The sequence below is a fragment of the Salvia hispanica genome, chromosome 1 (assembly GCF_023119035.1).
Source record: "Salvia hispanica cultivar TCC Black 2014 chromosome 1, UniMelb_Shisp_WGS_1.0, whole genome shotgun sequence".
NCBI lineage: Eukaryota > Viridiplantae > Streptophyta > Magnoliopsida > Lamiales > Lamiaceae > Salvia > Salvia hispanica.
This window is the reverse complement of record NC_062965.1, coordinates 2,520,927-2,539,725: the sequence shown is the minus strand read 5'-3', so window position 1 is coordinate 2,539,725 and position 18,799 is coordinate 2,520,927. Positions and strand designations below refer to the sequence as shown.

General features: G+C 36.7%; 3 protein-coding genes across 4 annotated transcripts; 1 reads left to right on the top strand and 2 right to left on the bottom strand.

The window, feature by feature from the left end:
* The first annotated feature begins 1,789 nt into the window (after positions 1-1,789).
* On the top strand, positions 1,790-4,569 carry LOC125211105 (stearoyl-[acyl-carrier-protein] 9-desaturase, chloroplastic-like). Its single transcript, XM_048110805.1, has 3 exons — positions 1,790-1,950; positions 2,312-2,786; positions 3,814-4,569. The coding sequence occupies exons 1-3, from the start codon at positions 1,823-1,825 to the stop codon at positions 4,372-4,374; spliced, it is 1,164 nt and encodes a 387-aa protein (XP_047966762.1). The 5' UTR covers positions 1,790-1,822; the 3' UTR covers positions 4,375-4,569.
* Positions 4,570-7,559: 2,990 nt separating this feature from the next.
* Positions 7,560-9,043, bottom strand: LOC125224040 (exopolygalacturonase-like). The gene is made up of 3 exons (XM_048127384.1): positions 9,035-9,043; positions 8,668-8,949; positions 7,560-8,303 (listed from the first exon to the last, which is right to left on the bottom strand). Exons 1-3 carry the CDS (start codon positions 9,041-9,043, stop codon positions 7,560-7,562), a joined length of 1,035 nt encoding a protein of 344 aa, XP_047983341.1.
* Positions 9,044-12,707: 3,664 nt separating this feature from the next.
* On the bottom strand, positions 12,708-17,424 carry LOC125204330 (disease resistance protein RGA2-like). 2 transcript variants are annotated; one of them, XM_048102963.1, is made up of 4 exons: positions 17,299-17,424; positions 14,040-16,453; positions 13,116-13,274; positions 12,708-12,967 (listed from the first exon to the last, which is right to left on the bottom strand). In XM_048102963.1, the coding sequence occupies exons 2-3, from the start codon at positions 15,342-15,344 to the stop codon at positions 13,236-13,238; spliced, it is 1,344 nt and encodes a 447-aa protein (XP_047958920.1). In that variant the 5' UTR covers positions 15,345-16,453; positions 17,299-17,424; the 3' UTR covers positions 12,708-12,967; positions 13,116-13,235. The 2 variants fall into 2 exon arrangements, with proteins under 2 accessions (XP_047958920.1, XP_047958912.1); XM_048102955.1 differs by having other exon boundaries at positions 13,116-16,453.
* Positions 17,425-18,799: the final 1,375 nt, after the last annotated feature.

Genomic DNA, 18,799 nt, shown 5'->3' with positions numbered 1-18,799 from the left:
TTGTCACACTATTTAATAATCAATTGACGTGATCCTAGATATACGGTATCCCCATATGGATAGTTTGATTTATAATATAGCTATTATTATGTGGAATATAAGATTAGATGCGATCCTCGATTTCTTGAACAATATCTCATCATTTTGTAGTGGAAGTCACATTTTTATTTTTAGCTTTTTATATCATTTTGTAGTGGAGGTCACATTTTTATTTTTAGCTTTTCTTAAAAAAATATCACATTTTTTTTTTAGAAAATTTTTTCTCTTACAATAATATAAATATGCTATTCCATTTTTCTTTTCCAATTAACACATAAAATAAAAACTTCTAAAATTTCGTGTCATTACCTAGCTACTACACAACTCCCTTCGTTCTCTCATAGTTAAGGTGAAACTTTTGGCACGGAGTTTAAGAAAAGAATGTTAAGTGTGCTGAATAAATAGATTAAAAGGTAAGAAAGAGAAAAAAAAAGGTAAAGTAAGAAAGAAAAAAATTATTATATATGGAACGACTCAACTATAATGAAACTTTCTGAAATAGCAAAATGACTCAACTATGATAGAATGAAGGGAATATCTATTATGGAACGGGAAGAGTACAATATTACTAAAATATACAGACAATAGTATCAAGCTTAACGTTAATAGAAAAAAGTCTGAAATATTTAGATATATATATATATATATATATATATATAGCGGTGCATTAGGGTGCCACCATAATTAAAATAACATCATACCACCAATATAGTCCGTTAGATCTCATCTATGGACGCCTAGGATTAAGTTTCGTGAAAAAACATGGGTTTGCAGTCTACTGTATTAGATATTGCAGTCGTGGTAAACTGCAATATTGTTGTGGTAAGATTGCAATATTCAATGAACAACACTGCAATCTGGTAACGTAAAATTAAAAATTTCCTATTTTACCCCTCCGTGTTTTTACACGTGGCAGCATGATAAGCACACGATTTTCAGATCCAATGGCCTATAATGGTGGTATGGTGTTACAATAAAGAGAGTTGTCATCTTAGTACATCCCTATATATATATATATATATATAGGGGTGTGTTAGGGTCCTTACAGCATCTTAGTGTAAAACACAACACTAATCACAGTCCTTGGATCATTAGATTGGATGGTTGTGATTAGTTACATTATCATACTAAAAATCTACATTATTAGCCGAGGTACATTATTAGACTAGAAATGTACATTGTAAGACTAAAACTGTACATTATTAAACTAAAATGCTACATTATTATCCGAGCTACATTATTAGTCTAAAATTCTACATCATTAGATGACACGTGGCATTAATCTAACCGTTAGATCATAAGATCCAATGGACTGCAAGTGTTTTGAGTTTTACTTATACTTAGCGTTCTGACTTGAATACATCCCTATATATATATATAGGGATGTATTCAGGTCAGAACGCTAAGTATAAGTAAAACTCAAAACACTTGCAGTCCATTGGATCTTATGAGAAATTGAACTTTAGTCATAAAAATATATACATGAGAAATTGGTTTTGATTTCTTATTTATTTTGAATTTATATTTACAAGAACAAAGTTTTTCGCTTTGGAGGAAAATAATAACAAACTAAACTATCTCATTAAAGGGGAGAAAATGTATTTATTAATATCAATAAACCTAGATTACTAGTGCATAAAGGGCGATTTGGTCATTTACTCACATATTTTATACACACACGTAAACATGAGAATAAAATGATCATCAAATAAAGTCAAAAAACAAACAAGCCCTGTACAAAATCTCTCTCTCCACACAAAATTCTGTTTGCAAAGGAAGGAGAATGGCAATGAAGGTGAATGTACTTAACTTTGAATCAAGAAAATGCCCCGCTTTCGCTCTTCCTTCCGCCGTCGGCAGCTGCAGATATCCTAAATTCTTCGTGGCTTCCACTCTTCCTTCTCGTTCAAAGTAAGTTGTGAATTTTTTTTTAATATAAAACAAGGGTTAGTGTTATAGTTTCTACTCCCTCGGTCCGAGAATAGGAGTTCATTTTCACTATTTCGGTCCGTCCATCAATAAGAGTCATATTTCACTTTTACCATAAACGATAAGTTATTCACAATCCACTCACCTTTAATTAGAAAACAAATATGATACATACGTCCACAAAAAATAATCTTGTTTTTCAATTTATAGTAGCTTTCTTTTTACTGAGATAACTAATACTGTTTTTCAACAGTGGAATATGAATAAAATGTGGGTGAGATAAAGTTAGTGGTGTGTAGAGTCCATTATCAGGTCTATTAAAAATGAAACATTTGCTTTTCAGACCAGCCAGGGAGGCGCGTGTTCAAGTCACACACTCAATGCCCCCTCACAAAATCGAGATCCTCAAATCCATAGAAGGCTGGGCTCATGACAACATCCTGGTTCACCTCAAACCTGTGGAGAAATGTTGGCAGCCTCAGGATTTCTTGCCTGATCCGGCCTCCGATGGATTCCATGACCAGGTGAAGGAACTGAGAGAGAGGGCTAAGGAGATTCCCGACGATTATTTTGTTGTTCTAGTCGGGAATATGGTCACTGAGGAAGCCCTCCCGACTTACCTGACAATGCTGAACACCATAGATGGGATGAGGGATGAGACGGGGACAGACGCAACTCCTTGGGCGATCTGGGCGAGGGCGTGGACTGCCGAGGAGAATAGACACGGAGACCTTCTGAATAAGTATCTTTACCTCTCTGGGAGAGTCGACATGAAGCAAGTCGAGAAGACTGTCCAGTATCTCGTCGGGTCGGGAATGGTAAGTAGTAGTACATTATTTTTCTACATATTTTGAATTGTGTGTGCAATGTTGTGTTTATTTGTGTTCTCTATGTGTGATGTGTGCAGTGTTATTTTTGAGTGTGAATGCGAATTTCAAATTAAATGCTTGAATTCGAAAACAGAACCTTCATTTGCATGATACCAAACGAATTCCTATAGTCTAACTATGTTATCTAAGTTAGTAGTTATATGTATAGATCATGGAAAATTTGACACCAATATAACCAAAAATACCTACTCCCTCAGTCCCAAGATAATATTCCGAGATAATTGAGTTATATTTTTTTTTTTTCTGAATTGTCCAAGGTTGCTGAGTCGTTTTCTTTTATGTATAAAAAGTTTTATTCTTGTCCACTTTATTCCTTCTTTCTCATTCATACTTTATTCTCTCTTTTACTTTGTTTTGTTTCCATTTTAATATTAAACATTAATTTCTTAAATCGCGTGCCTTAAAATAAATGTTTCAACTAATTTGGGACGGAGAAAGTACTCACTCCGTCCATGAAGTAGTGTCTCATTTTACTATTTCAGTCCCTCCGCAATTTAAAGTTCTATTCACATTTTTAGTAAGTGAATCTCTTATTTTACTAAATCATTAACGTCACATTTTATTTTAAAACCAATACTCTCTTAGTCTTTTAAAAATAGAAATTTTGAAACGGCACAGGTTCTTATACACAATTGGTAAGTAAGAGAGATAAAAAGAAAAAAAAAATGATAGCAGAGAATGAGTCTTACCACATTAGAGAGAGAAAAAAATCTTTATAGGAAGTTTCTATTTTTAAGTCACAGAGCAAAATGGGTGAATGAATTTTAAATTTAAAGGCTGCGTCATGGAGGACTCGAACATGTGACCTTTGGTGACCACTCATACACACGAGTTAAACAATTTTGGATTTTAAAAAAAAGTTTAAAACTCGAGTGAGATTATAACTAGTGGACGGAGGGAGTATTTGATATTAACATGAGATTCTTGAGGTGGTCTGACACGAAACTTTATGTAGGACCCTGCGATGGAAAACAACCCGTACCTCGGATCCATCTACACATCTTTCCAAGAAAGGGCTACGTTCATGGTCCATGGAAACATGGCCCGACAAGCAATGGAGCATGGTAGCATCAAGTTGGCTCAGATATGTGGCACCATTGCCGCGGATGAGAAACGCCACGAAACTGCATACACCAAGATAGCTGGGAAGCTGTTCGAGGTCGACCCTGATACAACCATGCTGGCTTTCGCCAACATGATGAAAAAGAAAATCTCCATGCCCGCACACTTGATGTACGATGGTCGCGATGACAACCTCTTCCACCACTTCTGGGCTGTCGACCAACGCCTAGGCATCTACACGGCAGGAGATTACGCAGACATCCTAGAGCACATGGTTGCGCGATGGAAGGTTGAAAATATAACTGGGCTATCCGCAGAGGGGCAAGAGGCTCAAGACTACGTCTGTAATTTGTCTCCGAGAATCAGACGTCTAGGGGAGAGAGCTCGCGAGATGGCAAAGCAGGCGCCAAAGGTCCCGTTTAGCTGGATATACGACAGAGAAGTGCAACTCTGAGACGGAAGTAGTAAATTTTTGCACCTTATGAATAATCGACATGTTGATGTTGTGTGCCAATTTCAAGCATTACCTTGAAAATCCTTGTCATTTCGTAGACAATCCATGTCATATATAGTTCCGTTTTTCTCATCTTACTTCATCAATCATCAGTCAACATTTTCATCTGCTAAGACTTGGTATAAAACAAAGTAAGATATACACTCATGGAGTACTAATTGAGAGTTTGTAACAATTTCCTTTACATGCATCCAAAACATAACCAAACATATCTGGGTATTAGTAATCTCTTAAAAATCGGACCGCTAAGCGAACCAGCAAAGCTATCGGTTCACGGTTCAACTGGTCGGACCGGTCCAACCACTGGTCGAGCCGGAATACTGTAGCAAGCTATATATATGAGTATATAAGTAGATATATATTTAATATAATACTATTGGAATTCAAAACATGTACATAAACAAGCATTAATGCAATATATAGTTTGGTCAATGCGCTGGGCTAGCCGATTAGAGGGCGCTGGCCGCCATTGTGGCGTGCCGATCGGCCAGCGCCAATTTTCATTTTATTTTGAATTTTTTTTTTGAAAACCTATATATACGCGATTTTAGTTTCATTTTCATTTGCACCACTTGTTTTAACAAGTTTTCTCTCTCTCTAAATTTTTGTACAAGAGCAACATCGAGGGATGAGTAACGCGGGTGGTAGCGGTGGTGGTAGTGGTGGTAGTGGTGGGGATGCTTGAGGAGTACGAACGGCAGATGAACGAGGCTATGGAGGCCTACATGAACCGCGAGATGGAGCGGTACATGCGAAGGGTGGAACAGCAGGCGGTACCTCGCCCTCCACCGGTTTTCCACCGCCGAGCGGTGATTGATCGGGTAGCTGCACATCAGCGCCTATATGACGACTACTTCGCTCCGGACCCGCGGTTTCCAAGCAACCATGTTCAGGCGGCGTTTTAGAATGCGCAGGGAGTTGTTTATGCGTATCGTTGACGCTTTGGAGCGTCGATATCTTTATTTCCGCTTCAGGCACGATGCGGCTGGCAGACCCGGCCACACCCCTATCCAAAAGTGCACGGCGGCAATAAGACAGTTGGCCTACGGAGGCACGAAAGACATGTGGGATGAGTACCTCCACATCGGTGAGACGATTTCTCTGCAATGTCTGGAGTTTTTCTGTCAGGGCGTGATTCAAATTTTCGGTGAGGAGTACCTTCGAAGCCCTAACCCCCAAGATTGTCAGAATCTGATGCAGATGCACGGGGAGCAGCATGGGTTCCCCGGGATGTTAGGCAACATAGATTGTATGCATTGGGAGCGGAAGAACTGTCCGACTTTCTGGAAGGGGCCCTACACGACCGGCTACAAGTCAAAGAATCCCACGATGATCCTCGAGGCCGTAGCTGATTACCGGCTGTGGATCTGTCATGCGTATTTTGGGGTAGCCGGGTCGAACAACGACCTCAACGTCCTCAACTCGTCGCCCCTCTTCAACGAGAAGTGTCAGGGCATCGGTCCAACCGTCTCATTTGTGGCCAACGGCAACCGGCATGATATTGGCTACTACTTGGCGATGGGATATACCCTAGGTGACCCGTCTTTGTGAAGACGATCAGGCACGCGGCGGATGACAAGAAGGCCTACTTTGCGGAACGACAGGAGTCGGCGTGCAAGAACGTGGAGCGCGCATTTGGTGTGCTCCAGTCTCGATGGGCGGCAATTAAGGGTCCAACGCGTTTGTGGGATGTCAAATGCGTTTCCCAAATAATGTACGCCTGCATTATCATGCACAACATGATCGTCGAAGACGAAGGCGTACAACTGACTAGTTGGGCCAATGACGATGAAGCCAATCCAAGCCACGGAATGGCCACCCCTAGCGTACGACGTGGGGTACCTCTCGATGAAGTCGGCCGCCTCAAGGAATATGCCGACATGCGCCATGTGAATGCTCATATTCAACTCCAAAAGGATATAATTGAAGAGTTGTGGGCACGGAGGACTGCACGGCGATAGTTTTTTTTTCTTTATTATGTAATTTTTTTTATCTATGTACCTTTTTTTAATGCAATTAATGAATTTTCCCGTATATGTCTCGTAAATTTAATTCCGTAATTTAATCGTAATTTAATTCCGTAAATGTAGTATTTTTTGAATTATTTGTATTGCGGCTGGCATATGGCTGGCCTAAATCTGATGTGGCAGGTGGATTTTTAGTGCTGGCTGACGTGGCAGGGAGAGAGTGGCTGGCCTATGACTGGCCTATTCTTATTGTGGATGCTCTTAAATCCCAAGATCGAACCAGTAAGTCTAGGAAAATGCGAGAATGAGAAAATCCCTTGTTTCGACATTGGGTTTTGGAAAATTAATCTTTGGATTAGTTTTTAAATTTAATCTTGAATTTAAGTAAAACGTAAAGCTAAAAGTAAGTAATGTTGATAAATGGGAATGATTTTCGAAAACTTTGGTAAGCAAAAAAGGTGGGGTTTCCTATTCAACACATTATTGTGATAAATTTATGAAATAACTTAGATTTGTTTTTTACTCTAATAATATTGTTTGACTTGTAGCAAAAGGTGATGCGGTCACCCTGGCCGCCCTCACACCCCGGCCCGACAGTTTGTGAGGGGGTTCAATCAGGATACACAGCGGCCCGTTAGAGAGGAGGTCAGAAGCCCATCTCCCAAGGCCTCACACTTGTGTCTGATAGATGGAAGCTCCCACACGCCAGTAGTGGGATTCGAACCCAGCTCCTTGTAGCAATATCTGCTCCCCCGGAACCAACTGCGCTAAGCCCCTGCGGGCTATGATATTGTTTGACTGAAATGCGATGATGTCGACCCTATCTTATACTCCTACCTCTTTGCTAAATCACGCATGATCAGGCGCGCCACGTAGGGTAAGTTTGTGTCAGAAATCTATCGGGTCAGGTCGGATGGAAAATTTACACTGTTCGGTAAAGTTCATGACTTTTCATGCAACATTTAAAGCTCACGGAAAAAACCAAACTATTTTGAAAGTTCATGACTTTATAGGAAATTTTTGCTAGAAAATAATGGTACATATAAACTATGAAATAGATAAAATAAGATAGAAGAAAGAAAGATGGAGAGTTTAGTAAAATAATAACAGTATTATTTATATCAAAGATTATACTCGTATTTGTAGGGCTAAGATATCCTATTCCCAAGTACAACTCGAAGGAATTTGTTCATCTCCAACAAACTTAACATTAGCTCTATAGCAAAGTGCAGTAGTTGGTTTCCCTTTAAAGGTCAAGTTAACTCCTCTCAACTCTATGCCGCTGCAAGGATGCCATTTGGAGCAATCAATCTTCACCCCGACTTCCGTATTCGAGCTGCCACGAATGTCGATGAATTTCACACCTATTATTTTAATATTCGAATCACCACCCTCACATTTCGAGTCTGGGCAATAATGTTGATCGATGATGATCGGATTGTACACATTATTTAATGTAATGTTCTTGAAAGTGACATCGGAAACAAGGCCCGGTGGAGAAGTTCCGAATGTCTTGATTCTCAGCGCGTTATCGGTGTCTTCGAAATTGCAATCGGTTACCCTAATTGACCGGACAAACTCCTCGTCCTCATACTTCCCGAGGCTCCCGATGCTGATGCCGTGGCCTGGCCCACAATTAACGCCTGTGACGTTCATGTTGGTTACTCCGCTTCCTATGGAGATGCAGTCGTCTCCAGTGGCGAGGTTTCCACCGAAGATTCTGATGTTATCGGATTTTCCCAGGTGGATGCCGTCAGTGTTGGGGCTGTCGGCCGGAGCTGTGGCGTGGACGCTGTTAAAGGTTACATCTTTGCATTTGTGGACGTTAAAGTGGAACTTTTTGCTGTTGATTGAATGGATGTTTTCAATGTTCACTTTGTTGACACGCTCCAACTTTAATGACTACAAATTAGGGTTAGGGTTAGGGTTAGGGTTAGGTCATGAATGTGTATTATGCATATAAATTCATTAATACTATATATAGTAAACGTCATATATGACACTAACTTATTGACAAAGAAACTTATATTCTACCAATTTGTTTCCACGCACCCTCCTTTCCATTTCTTAAAACGCATGCCCCGTAAAACTGGGACTATTAAAGTTGGACGCCAGGACTAATTCTCATGTATATAAGAACTTTGAGGGGATTTAAACTTTGACGATATCGAAATGGGAGTAGCATTGGAAGTTAACCTATTTACATCATAATATATGAAAGAGATAGAAGTGACATTGGAAATTCATTGAGTTAGGTTTGGCTTACAGTTATAATGGGGGCTTGCTTGATCTTCCAATATGAGGCTCCATTTCCATTTAAGGTACCGGTGCCGGATATCGAGAGGTCATCGACCCGGAGAAACTTGATCCAATAATCCATTTCGGGAGTAGGAACTTCGGGAGCAATTATGGTTCCATCTAGTACAACATTGGTTTTGCCAATGCATGGTCCTAAAAATTCAACATCACTTAATTGATAATCTCCTTTTGGAACACTTAGTGTGCCTCCATCAGTTGCACAAGCTTTCTTCCATGCCTCTAAAAAAGCCTGCACCAAAATCACAACCCTTAATTAAAAGAAAATAATTAAGCATGCAACAAATTATGTATCATGTCAGGAAATCCATACGGACACAATCCATTAGAATGATCTATATTTCTCATTTAATGCATGTCACCTGTATCAAAAGAAACATAAAACAATCTCCCAAAGCCAATAGATAGCATGTGTCCAATAGGATAAATATGTCTCGTGGATTTGTCGGGTTTGAACAATGACCCGTCATGAAAAATTATATACCAATCAGCAATTTATTTGGTTATCTATTTAATTACAATGAATTCTTTAGTCAAACTATATAACAAACGTATAAGTATTCATTATCTATTAAATAAATAGTTGTCTATCTAGTAATAACACTAATAAAACATTGCAAACAAAATTAATTTTTTGAAATAAGATGATAAATATTTGAATAATCTCATATATTTCCATGACATGAGCTCGTGGGATCAAACAACGTTGAATCCGTTGTTAATTTATGTGGCAAAATGGCTTTTTATCTATGATACCTCTTTGCCAGATTGAGAAACTGGGAATATGTTGCTTTGGCAATGGACATGAAGAGAGCTCCAAATGAATAGAAGAAAGAAAATAACAATCCTTTGACACATGCAGCTTGAATCCATTGATGAAATAATATTGGTGATGATATGAACTGATAATAGAGACTCCTCTATTTATATCAACAAGATGAAATAATGCATTAAAGTTATAACTTATTTTTTTTAACACATTATTCCAAATTTTATTTGTGGAATGCTGATTAATAGATTAGTGGCTCTCCAAGTCAATTTTACAGTCAACGGAAAAATAAATCAACATCGTCCATAATTTTCAAATTGTTTTAACTATTTAGCACACAAATTCGATTATATACTTTCCTCTTTCCACTTTAATTAATAGGTATCCATGAGTGAAATTATGAGGATTTTATCTTTACTTTGGAAGAGAGAATTATGAGATATTATATATAAACATGTGAAAAATGCAAGCATGCTCCCTTTGGGGTGTAGTTAAATTTAGTTAAAATAACTAATTTATGAAAAAAATTGGCATGCACGGAATTAAATACTTATATTTATTGTTGGTCTTACTGGAAAAAAAATAGTGAAGGAAAGAAACAAAAATTGAAAGCCAAGATCGATATAGCAATTGTCAAACGAAATCATATATGTAATCCATTCCCGCACCGACCAATCAAAAGAATTGAGTTTGCACTTTTCTCCCTATGAATAAAAGAGTAAAGGCCAGGAAAATAGTAATGAAGGAAAATGGCACGCCAGGAAAAATGGGATGACTTCCTTCCATCATTTACTTTAATTTATTTTAACGTCTAAAAAAAATAGTCTCATATGTGGACGACATGTATTTTAATGAGAAATTTAATAAATTAAGAGAGAAAAAGAAAAAATAGGTAAAACAAGATAGATATGAAGAAAAAGTAGATACAATCATACAGAATGTGAGAGAGAGGAGAAAAAGTGGATAAAATATGAGATAGAGACTTTTTATTTATAGAAATGAGACTATTTTTTATGGATATTCTGAAATGGTAAAATGAGACTATTTTTCGTGGACAGACGGAATATATTTAAGACAACAATTCACCACACGAATCGGGTTAAGGACATATTTCAGTTGGGCTGAAATTAAATAGAGCTCACGTCTTAAATTATTTGCTTGGGCCAATGAGAAATTAGAATGGCAGGGCCCAATTCCGGATTTAATTTGTTTGGGCTCTTTGATTAATTAATTAGAGTTTTAGTTTAATTTACTAATAGCTCAAAAATAGTTCCTTGAGCTAATTTTTAAATTAAATCACTGAGACCAGATAAATTAATTATCCCCGTAGTTAAATCTTCAGATTTAATTAGATAATTAATGACCGACGAATTTTTATTTTAAATTGTTGGATTTAAGTAAGAAATTAATTTTCGGATTAATTTAAAGAAGAAGGACCGAATGTGAAATATTTTGATTTATTTGAGGAATTATTCTTCGATTAATTCACAAAAGAATAAAATGTGATTTTCGAGATGATAAACCCCGACAAGAATAAAATAAAGTATACTTTATAGATAACTTTTCCGAATAATTAAATCCATTAATTTAATTAGCCAAGATCGAACCACTAAGTCTAGGAAAAATACGAGAATGAGAAAATCCCTTGTTTCGACATGGGTTTTGGAAAATTAATCTTTGGATTAATTTTTAAATTTAATCTTCAATATTAAGTAAACGTAAAGCTCAAATAAAGTAATGTTGAGAAATGGGGAATGATTTTCGAAAACTTTGGTAAGCAAAAAAGGTGGGGGGCTTCCTATTCAACATATTATTGTAGATACATTTATGAAATAACTTAGATTTGTTTTTTTACTCAAATGATATTGTTTGACAGAAATGCGATGATGTCGACCTATTTGACTAGTAAGGGGAGAGTCCTACTTGATCAATATTGTTGAATCGAATTTGAGTCGCAACGAGGGGACTGTCCCTACCTAGATTAGTGTACACGTGGACTCTCGAGTGTTACTGGGATGACATGGCAATATTTTTAATATACACATGTATATTTCGGCAAATTTTAATTGATTACTGTTGTAGTCAGCCATGCATGTTTATTTAAACGTGCAAGTTGAGCAGTGAATGGAAGAAATATAAATTGAAAGCCAATATCTTTCAACAAAATAGTGTATATAAAGGCAATCCAACCCACATATGAAAACTAAAGCAATAGATTAAATACTGAATTTAACAATTTTATCTAGCAGTCACACCAAACCGTAAGATTCATGATGTTTTCCAATTTTATCTCCAAAATGATGGAGTTTGGATGCTTGATCTTCTATTCCCTCTTCTTCTTTTTATTCATGGTCATTTTCTCTGTATTTTGTGTATGGAATGCCAAAAACCGCCTCCTCTTTTCCTCATTTAAATCTGAATTACATGAATCTGCTACAACGGCTCACGGGACTGTTGTGTTGAATCCCGCAGTCAACGTGCATGGAACGTCTCTTGGCTTTGCATTTCGTTTCTGACTTCATCCAGCCTCCATTTTCACCACCTCTGCTCTCTAGACTTATGAAGGAAAAATAGCACATTTGTAAGTTGAAAAACATATATACATGTATGAAATCAAAGTGTTTAAGACTTGAACCCTTTTCCAAACTTAAACCTTAAGTTGGAAAATGAAGATTTTATTTTCTTAATATTAGAATTCTGTTTGTTTATGTAATATTAGTATGATAATTATGTCTTGTTAGGTGTTGATTTCATTTTGGTTAACATTCATTTCAGTGTTTAATTAGTTAACAGAGGAACAGAGAAATTGTTATCATGTAGGGGAAAAAAGTAACAACATGGAAATGAGAGATGAAGAGAAGAGTTGCAACTTTGCAAATAGAGACACATCAATCCCATTGCTTCAAAATTTTATTTTCCTCAACACAATATCAAAAATGATACTTCATCAACCAAGGTTTTGAGATTGGGGATGGTCGCACTACTGCGAATCGATACGTAATTCCCAACAATCTGTAATCTCTAAATGAGCGAGGCGCTTCAACTTGTTACAACCAACTACACTTATATCCTTCATCCTTGTTGAAGCACAATAAAAACTGGACTAATTTCTCAAAATCAACAACTAAGAAGTAATTTAACTTCAAAGAATCTTTCAAACCTAAGTCCACATATGAATTTCTCATTGAACAAATAAATAAAACGTGCAAGTTCCTAAAACCAGAGCAATGGATTAAATATAGATTTCAACAAATTATTCCATCATATAACCACACCTGCTAAGTAGTACTATTAAAACTAAACCGTAGAATTCATGATGTTCTCCAATTGTCGGTGGTAGTTTGTCTCCGGGATGATGGAGTTTTGGACAGATCACAGCGTTCCATGCGTGCATGAATCCTGCAGTTCACGTGGAATGTCTCTCGACTTTGCTTTTGGGTTCCGACTTCATCCTGACTCCATTTTCACCTCTGCACTCTACCTATGAATTAAAAATTAATGCATTTGTAAGTTTTAAAACATATAAGCATGTATGAAATCAAAGGGTTTAAGTTGGAAAACAGAGAGCCATCTCATTGATTCAATAAATTATAGTACTTCCTCAACACAGCTTGGAAAAGTATACTTACCAATTAAGCTCGAGAGTCACCCTGAATGGGAGTTCATCTCTGATTTCCAGATTAGGATGGTTGCGCCACTCTGAATCAATGTGTAGTTCCGGGCAATCTTTAATTTGTAAGAATTCTAATTTAGTAAGGCGCGCAGCGACAGAGGGCAGACACCTCAACCTGTTACAATCTCTTAGGCATAAGATCCTTAGAGATGAGAGGTTCTCCAGCCACTGGGGCAATTCTTCTACCTATATTTTCTAACTTTAAGTACTCAAGAGTAGAGAGATGTTGAATTGGTTGAGGCAGCCTCTCCCAATTTTTAACCCCCTTCAAGAATAAGTGAGTAAGTAAATCACAACATCGATGCAATATACCATCCACAGTCTCTATGATGGCATTACTACTCTCCATTGACCACTCCACACTCACATCTATATATAGTTTCTTCAACCTGCCTAAATCCCACCTCTCAACCCTACCACTAGCCATCAAATTAGGAACACCTCTGATTATCAATGATTCGAGGCGAGATGATTTAGCTAGGCAATCAATTAGCATTGGTAGATTTTTTAGCCTCCCTAATCTTTCCAAACTTAGTATCTCGATTGTGGCTGCGGATGACTCTAGAATTTGATGTGGAAATTTCACCAACTGTCCACACCCTAAAATTTCCAGCTTACAGAGGATTCCTTGATATTTTCCTATTCGGCCACTTAGATTCCCAATTGACATTAGATTTTCACAGTTTGATATACGCAACTCCACAAGAGAATTGAGGCTGTCTAGACCATCCGGTAATTCAATCAATGCAGGGCAATCTATAATCCATAATCTTGAGAGATTCTGACTGTTATAGAATAACTGTTCTGGCAAACATTTCAATTCTAATCCAGATATTACGAGAGTTCTTAAATTATTGAATGAAGAATTTATGAACCTCACCTTCTCCAAGCGATGCAAACGAAGAGTTTCCAGATTAAGCATGTTCACCAGAGTTGGGATTTCCTCACATTCTGAGCAGTTGGAAAGTGTTATCTCAGTCAAGCTGTCAAGTGTTTCCCAAGAGCCTTGAAGCTCATCCCATACTGCCATCTTCTGACACCATCTTGGAAATCTTTTGCCTTTAAATCCTAAAATCCGCAACACTTTCAAATTTGCATGAGGTTGGAGCCCTTCCAATACACTCTCATCATTTATTTCATAGACTCTTCCCTCGTTATCCCAACTAAACATCAATGTAGACACACATGACTTCTCCAACATATTTGCTTTCATTGCGTCTTCCTTGTCGCGCACCCTTTCAAGGTTCTCAATCATTAGTGTTCCTTTAAGATTTTTCAAACTTCCGAGCTCTTCAATTTGGTAGCCCTTCTCTTCGCCCACTTTAAATAACTCAAGTGTTTGAAGACTAGTTAATCTCCCAATCTCCGCAGGCAACTTTGTTTCCGAATATACATAAAGATGCCTTAAATTAATCAAATACTTCAACGCATCTGGCAGTTCCTTCAAATACCATATTTCTGATCTTAATGTTTGCAAGTGATGTAGTTCACCAATCCACTCTGGTATGTTTGTAATTGATGTTTTGGAAATGTTGAGATTTCTCAAATGTATCAACTTCCTAATTGAACTGGGCAACTCTTTATATCTCAAACCATAAAGAGATAGATTATGCAAACATTTGTAGTTAGAGAATAGGGTAACAAAAGTGCTACCACCTTCCAATAGTAATGTACGCAAATTCCTCGACACTTCTTCTGGAATACGACTCGAATCATTTTCGAGAAACTTGTATCGAATGCTGCCATCTGCATTATTAGATAACACGGAAGATGCAAGATCATGCACAAGATCGTGCATCATATAGTATTCCCTTCCAAAAGAATCTGTCCTTGCAGCTTGCAACAAAGAGTTCTGTAGAAGTACATTACAAAACATATTTCCCACATACTCCATATCATCTCTTCGGCTAGGTTGAAGAAAGAGAAACCCTTCTGCCATCCATAGTTCAATCAGCTCTTCCTTATTGATTTCCCAACCTTTGGGGAAAATCGAACAGTACGCGAAGCACTTCTTAAGTGACGGCGAAGTCAAGTGATCATAGCTCAATTTCAATATATTTGAAATACTTTTACCTTCTTCACTATCCGAAAGCCAATTTTCTTTGATGGAGTGCCAATCTTGTACAGATTTACAGCGACAAAGCACACCCCCAGCCACATTGGCAGCCAAGGGCAAACCCGACATCTTTTTGCAATCTCTTTCCCAATCATCTCATATTGTGATGGAACTTCTACATTTCCATCAAAAGTTTGTGTTTTGATTATGGACCAGCACTTTTCGTCTGATAAGCCTTTCACTAGTTGAATACGAAATGGGTTAACAGTTGAAACAACCTTTTTACTCCGTGTAGTGATAATAATGCCATTCCCCTTGGTAGAAGAAACACCCTTCATGTTATTCATAAATTCTTCCCAACTCCGAACATCTTCATTCCAAACATCATCAAGAACAAGAAGATAAGTTTTAGCCCTGAGAGCTTGTCGAAGCTTGTTCAGGATAACTTCCTCATGCTCAGCTCGCTCCACTCTATCATTGGTAGTTGAAGCCAATGTTGAATAGATTTTGTTGTAGAGACCGATTGGATCAAAAGTTTGAGAAACATGAACCCAAATATGTGATCCGAATGTCTTTAGGCTTTCGTGATTGAAGACATTCCGAGTCAACGTGGTCTTCCCCATACCACCCATTCCGACAATAGCAACGACGGAGATGGTCTGATCTTGGGGGATACGGGTCAGCATGTCAACTACATTAGACACATCATCATCTCTTCCGACAAAGATTGGATCAATCTTGATCGAATTAGTCTGAATGGAAGTTGGAGCAACAACATGTGCATTCAGAATTTTGCTTTGAAGGCCAAGATCTGTTGCCGTTTTGGTCATAGACTCAAAAGTGGTATTGATTTGCTTGATTGTAAGAGCCATATTATGCCGGCGTGAAATGTAAGTACATGCTGAGAAGCATGATAGCATCTTATCCTTGGTAGTGGGAGTCTTCATTTTCTTCACTTTTTTGTGGAGAAGATGATAGCTGAGTTCGTCCAAGACATTATCAGCATTGAAAGCCACATCTTCAAGCTTTGTCAACCAGATCTTAACATCTTCGGTGATGGATTTATTCGCAGCGTCATTCAAGTAGGCTTGAATGATACCCAAAGTTGTCTGCAGCTTTTTGGTGTTTTCATCGAGACCTTGAATTAGAAAGTACTCATCCTTCAAAACGTTGATCAGGTTTTGGACAAGAACTTCAATGGCTGCAGAACCTCCTTCCATAGTTTTGCAGAGTGATACCTATATTGAAAGAGGAAATTCTTTTAAATTTTTGTTTCATGTAAACTTGTGGATAACTCTTCAATACTCACTCTCATAAACACCATTATACAATAAAATAGTTCCAAGTGTGACATCTTTCGTGGGATGGAGGGAGTAAGATTTAAGAGATTTATCAAAAACAACCAAGTGACCAACTAGTCAACTACTCCCTTAATTTGAAAGGAGAGAAATGATTACAAATCTATAATGTAAGTAAGCATTTTTATGGGCTGAAATACGTTTAGGCATCAAGAAATATTATTTTTTGGCTCTAATTAATTAATTGATCCAATAAAAGTCCACATTGATTCCTAAACCCAATTAACCATATCTTAACAAGATATGACCATGTATATACAATAACTATTATCCAAATTTGATGAAATATTGTATACTAAAAAACTAAGGTGGTTACAAAATATTTACGCCTTCTTTAATCAGTGAATATATGCTTTTCTTTATCTTCAACTTAACTGAAGAATAAAACACATAATATTAGTCATATATAATCTACATATAAAACTATATGAGCATTTATATTTATGGAAAATTATACTATTGCTCATATACATTAATTTCTACTATGACCCATCATTACAATTCATTAAACACCAATGATAATGTGAGTCATATTATCTACTAACACTATTTTAACTAGTACCAATATCTTCATTTCTCTTACTTTACCAATTATTCATTAATTCTCATGTCATTCTCATGTCATTCAATCACACTTAACTAGCAGTAAGATGATAAATTACAAGATTTATAAGCAAAAATTCCTTCAACAAAAGTATGAAAATGAAAAATGAAAATCTACTTACTTGCTGCACAAAACAGTGCGATTATATGTCCGGTAAGAACAAGCTCTCTCTCTGTGCCAAGAGTCGATTGCAAATATTCAGAAAACTTGTGCAAAGAGGTATGAAAAAGAGGAAAACAGCACTATACAAGCAGAGCTTCAATTATTGATTAGGTTTGTGCATAATTAGTAGGTTTATTAAAGTCGTACTAACACATCTACCAATAAAAGGCCAGCCTGTAATGTCATAATCTCAAATTGGACATAATTAATAGGTTTATTAAAACCGTACTAACACATCTACCAATAAAAGGCCAGCCTGTAATGTCATAATCTCAAATTGGACATAATTAATAGGTTTATTAAAACCGCACTAACACATCTACCAATAAAAGGCCTGCCTGCAATGTCATAATCTCAAATTGGACATTATTAGTAGGTTTATTAAAACTGTACTAACACATCTACCAATAAAAGGCCAGCTATGACTAGGAAATGTAGTACAGTAGTAAGTGAGCGGAAAAACCCATGCCGGGTCAAAGTGGAACTATGTTTGTGAGACGGAGGAAGTATTTTTTTGGTAGACATTTCAAAATAATAAAATAAGACTATTTTTCATTGACAGAAGTAGTATTTTTGGTTAATGCATGGGCAAAAATGATAAAATATTATTGATGGAGGAAGGGAGTATTAATTTTTAACTGTGGAGGCATTGGCTATATTCTCCGATCATTTTTACTCCCTCCTAACATGATAAGATTTAGAATTAATAAATTAAACAGCTGAGATTTAATTAGATCTGCACTTAACAAATCATCCATTTCGTTAAATATTTCAATACTTGAGGATTTTTTTTTTTTTTTTTTTTTTTTTTTTTTTTTCTGTTTGCACATGCTTAGAGTTGGAGAATGATGGACTTTTTTTCTCGAAGTAGATAAATATACATAACAAATATCGCGTTTGAGAAACTTCTTTAACTTTGAAAAAGGGTAAGATGGGTTGGAATTTCGCATCTCTAAGAAAGACTTATAATTATAACACGTCTCCTGAAAACATAGTTGATTCAACTAGGATGAGATGTGGGATAAAATTTGTTTTATTTAGAAAATCATTTTTGCTAGCATATAAAACAAATTTTTACTTCCTCTATTCTACTTTAAGTGGAGCATTTCAATTCCAACAAAAGATTTTATGTACTCTTTTGTTTTGTGAATTAAGTGGAGAATAAAGTAAGAAAGGGGAAAAAAGTAAAGAGAGTGATGTTATCATTTTTAGAAATGTATAATTTAGAGTGAGACGTTCCAAAAAAGGAAAATAGTTCACTAAGAGTGGGATGGATGGAGATAGAGAAAAATAAGAGAGTGAGAAAATTAGAGATGTTATTTCTATTTTAAGAAATATTTCATTTTTAATGGGATAAACCAAAAAGAAAAACTTTTAATTTTTAATAGAACCGAGAATGATAAAATCCCTTCTTTCGACTTGAGTTTTGGAAAATCAATCCAGGGATTAGTTTATAAATT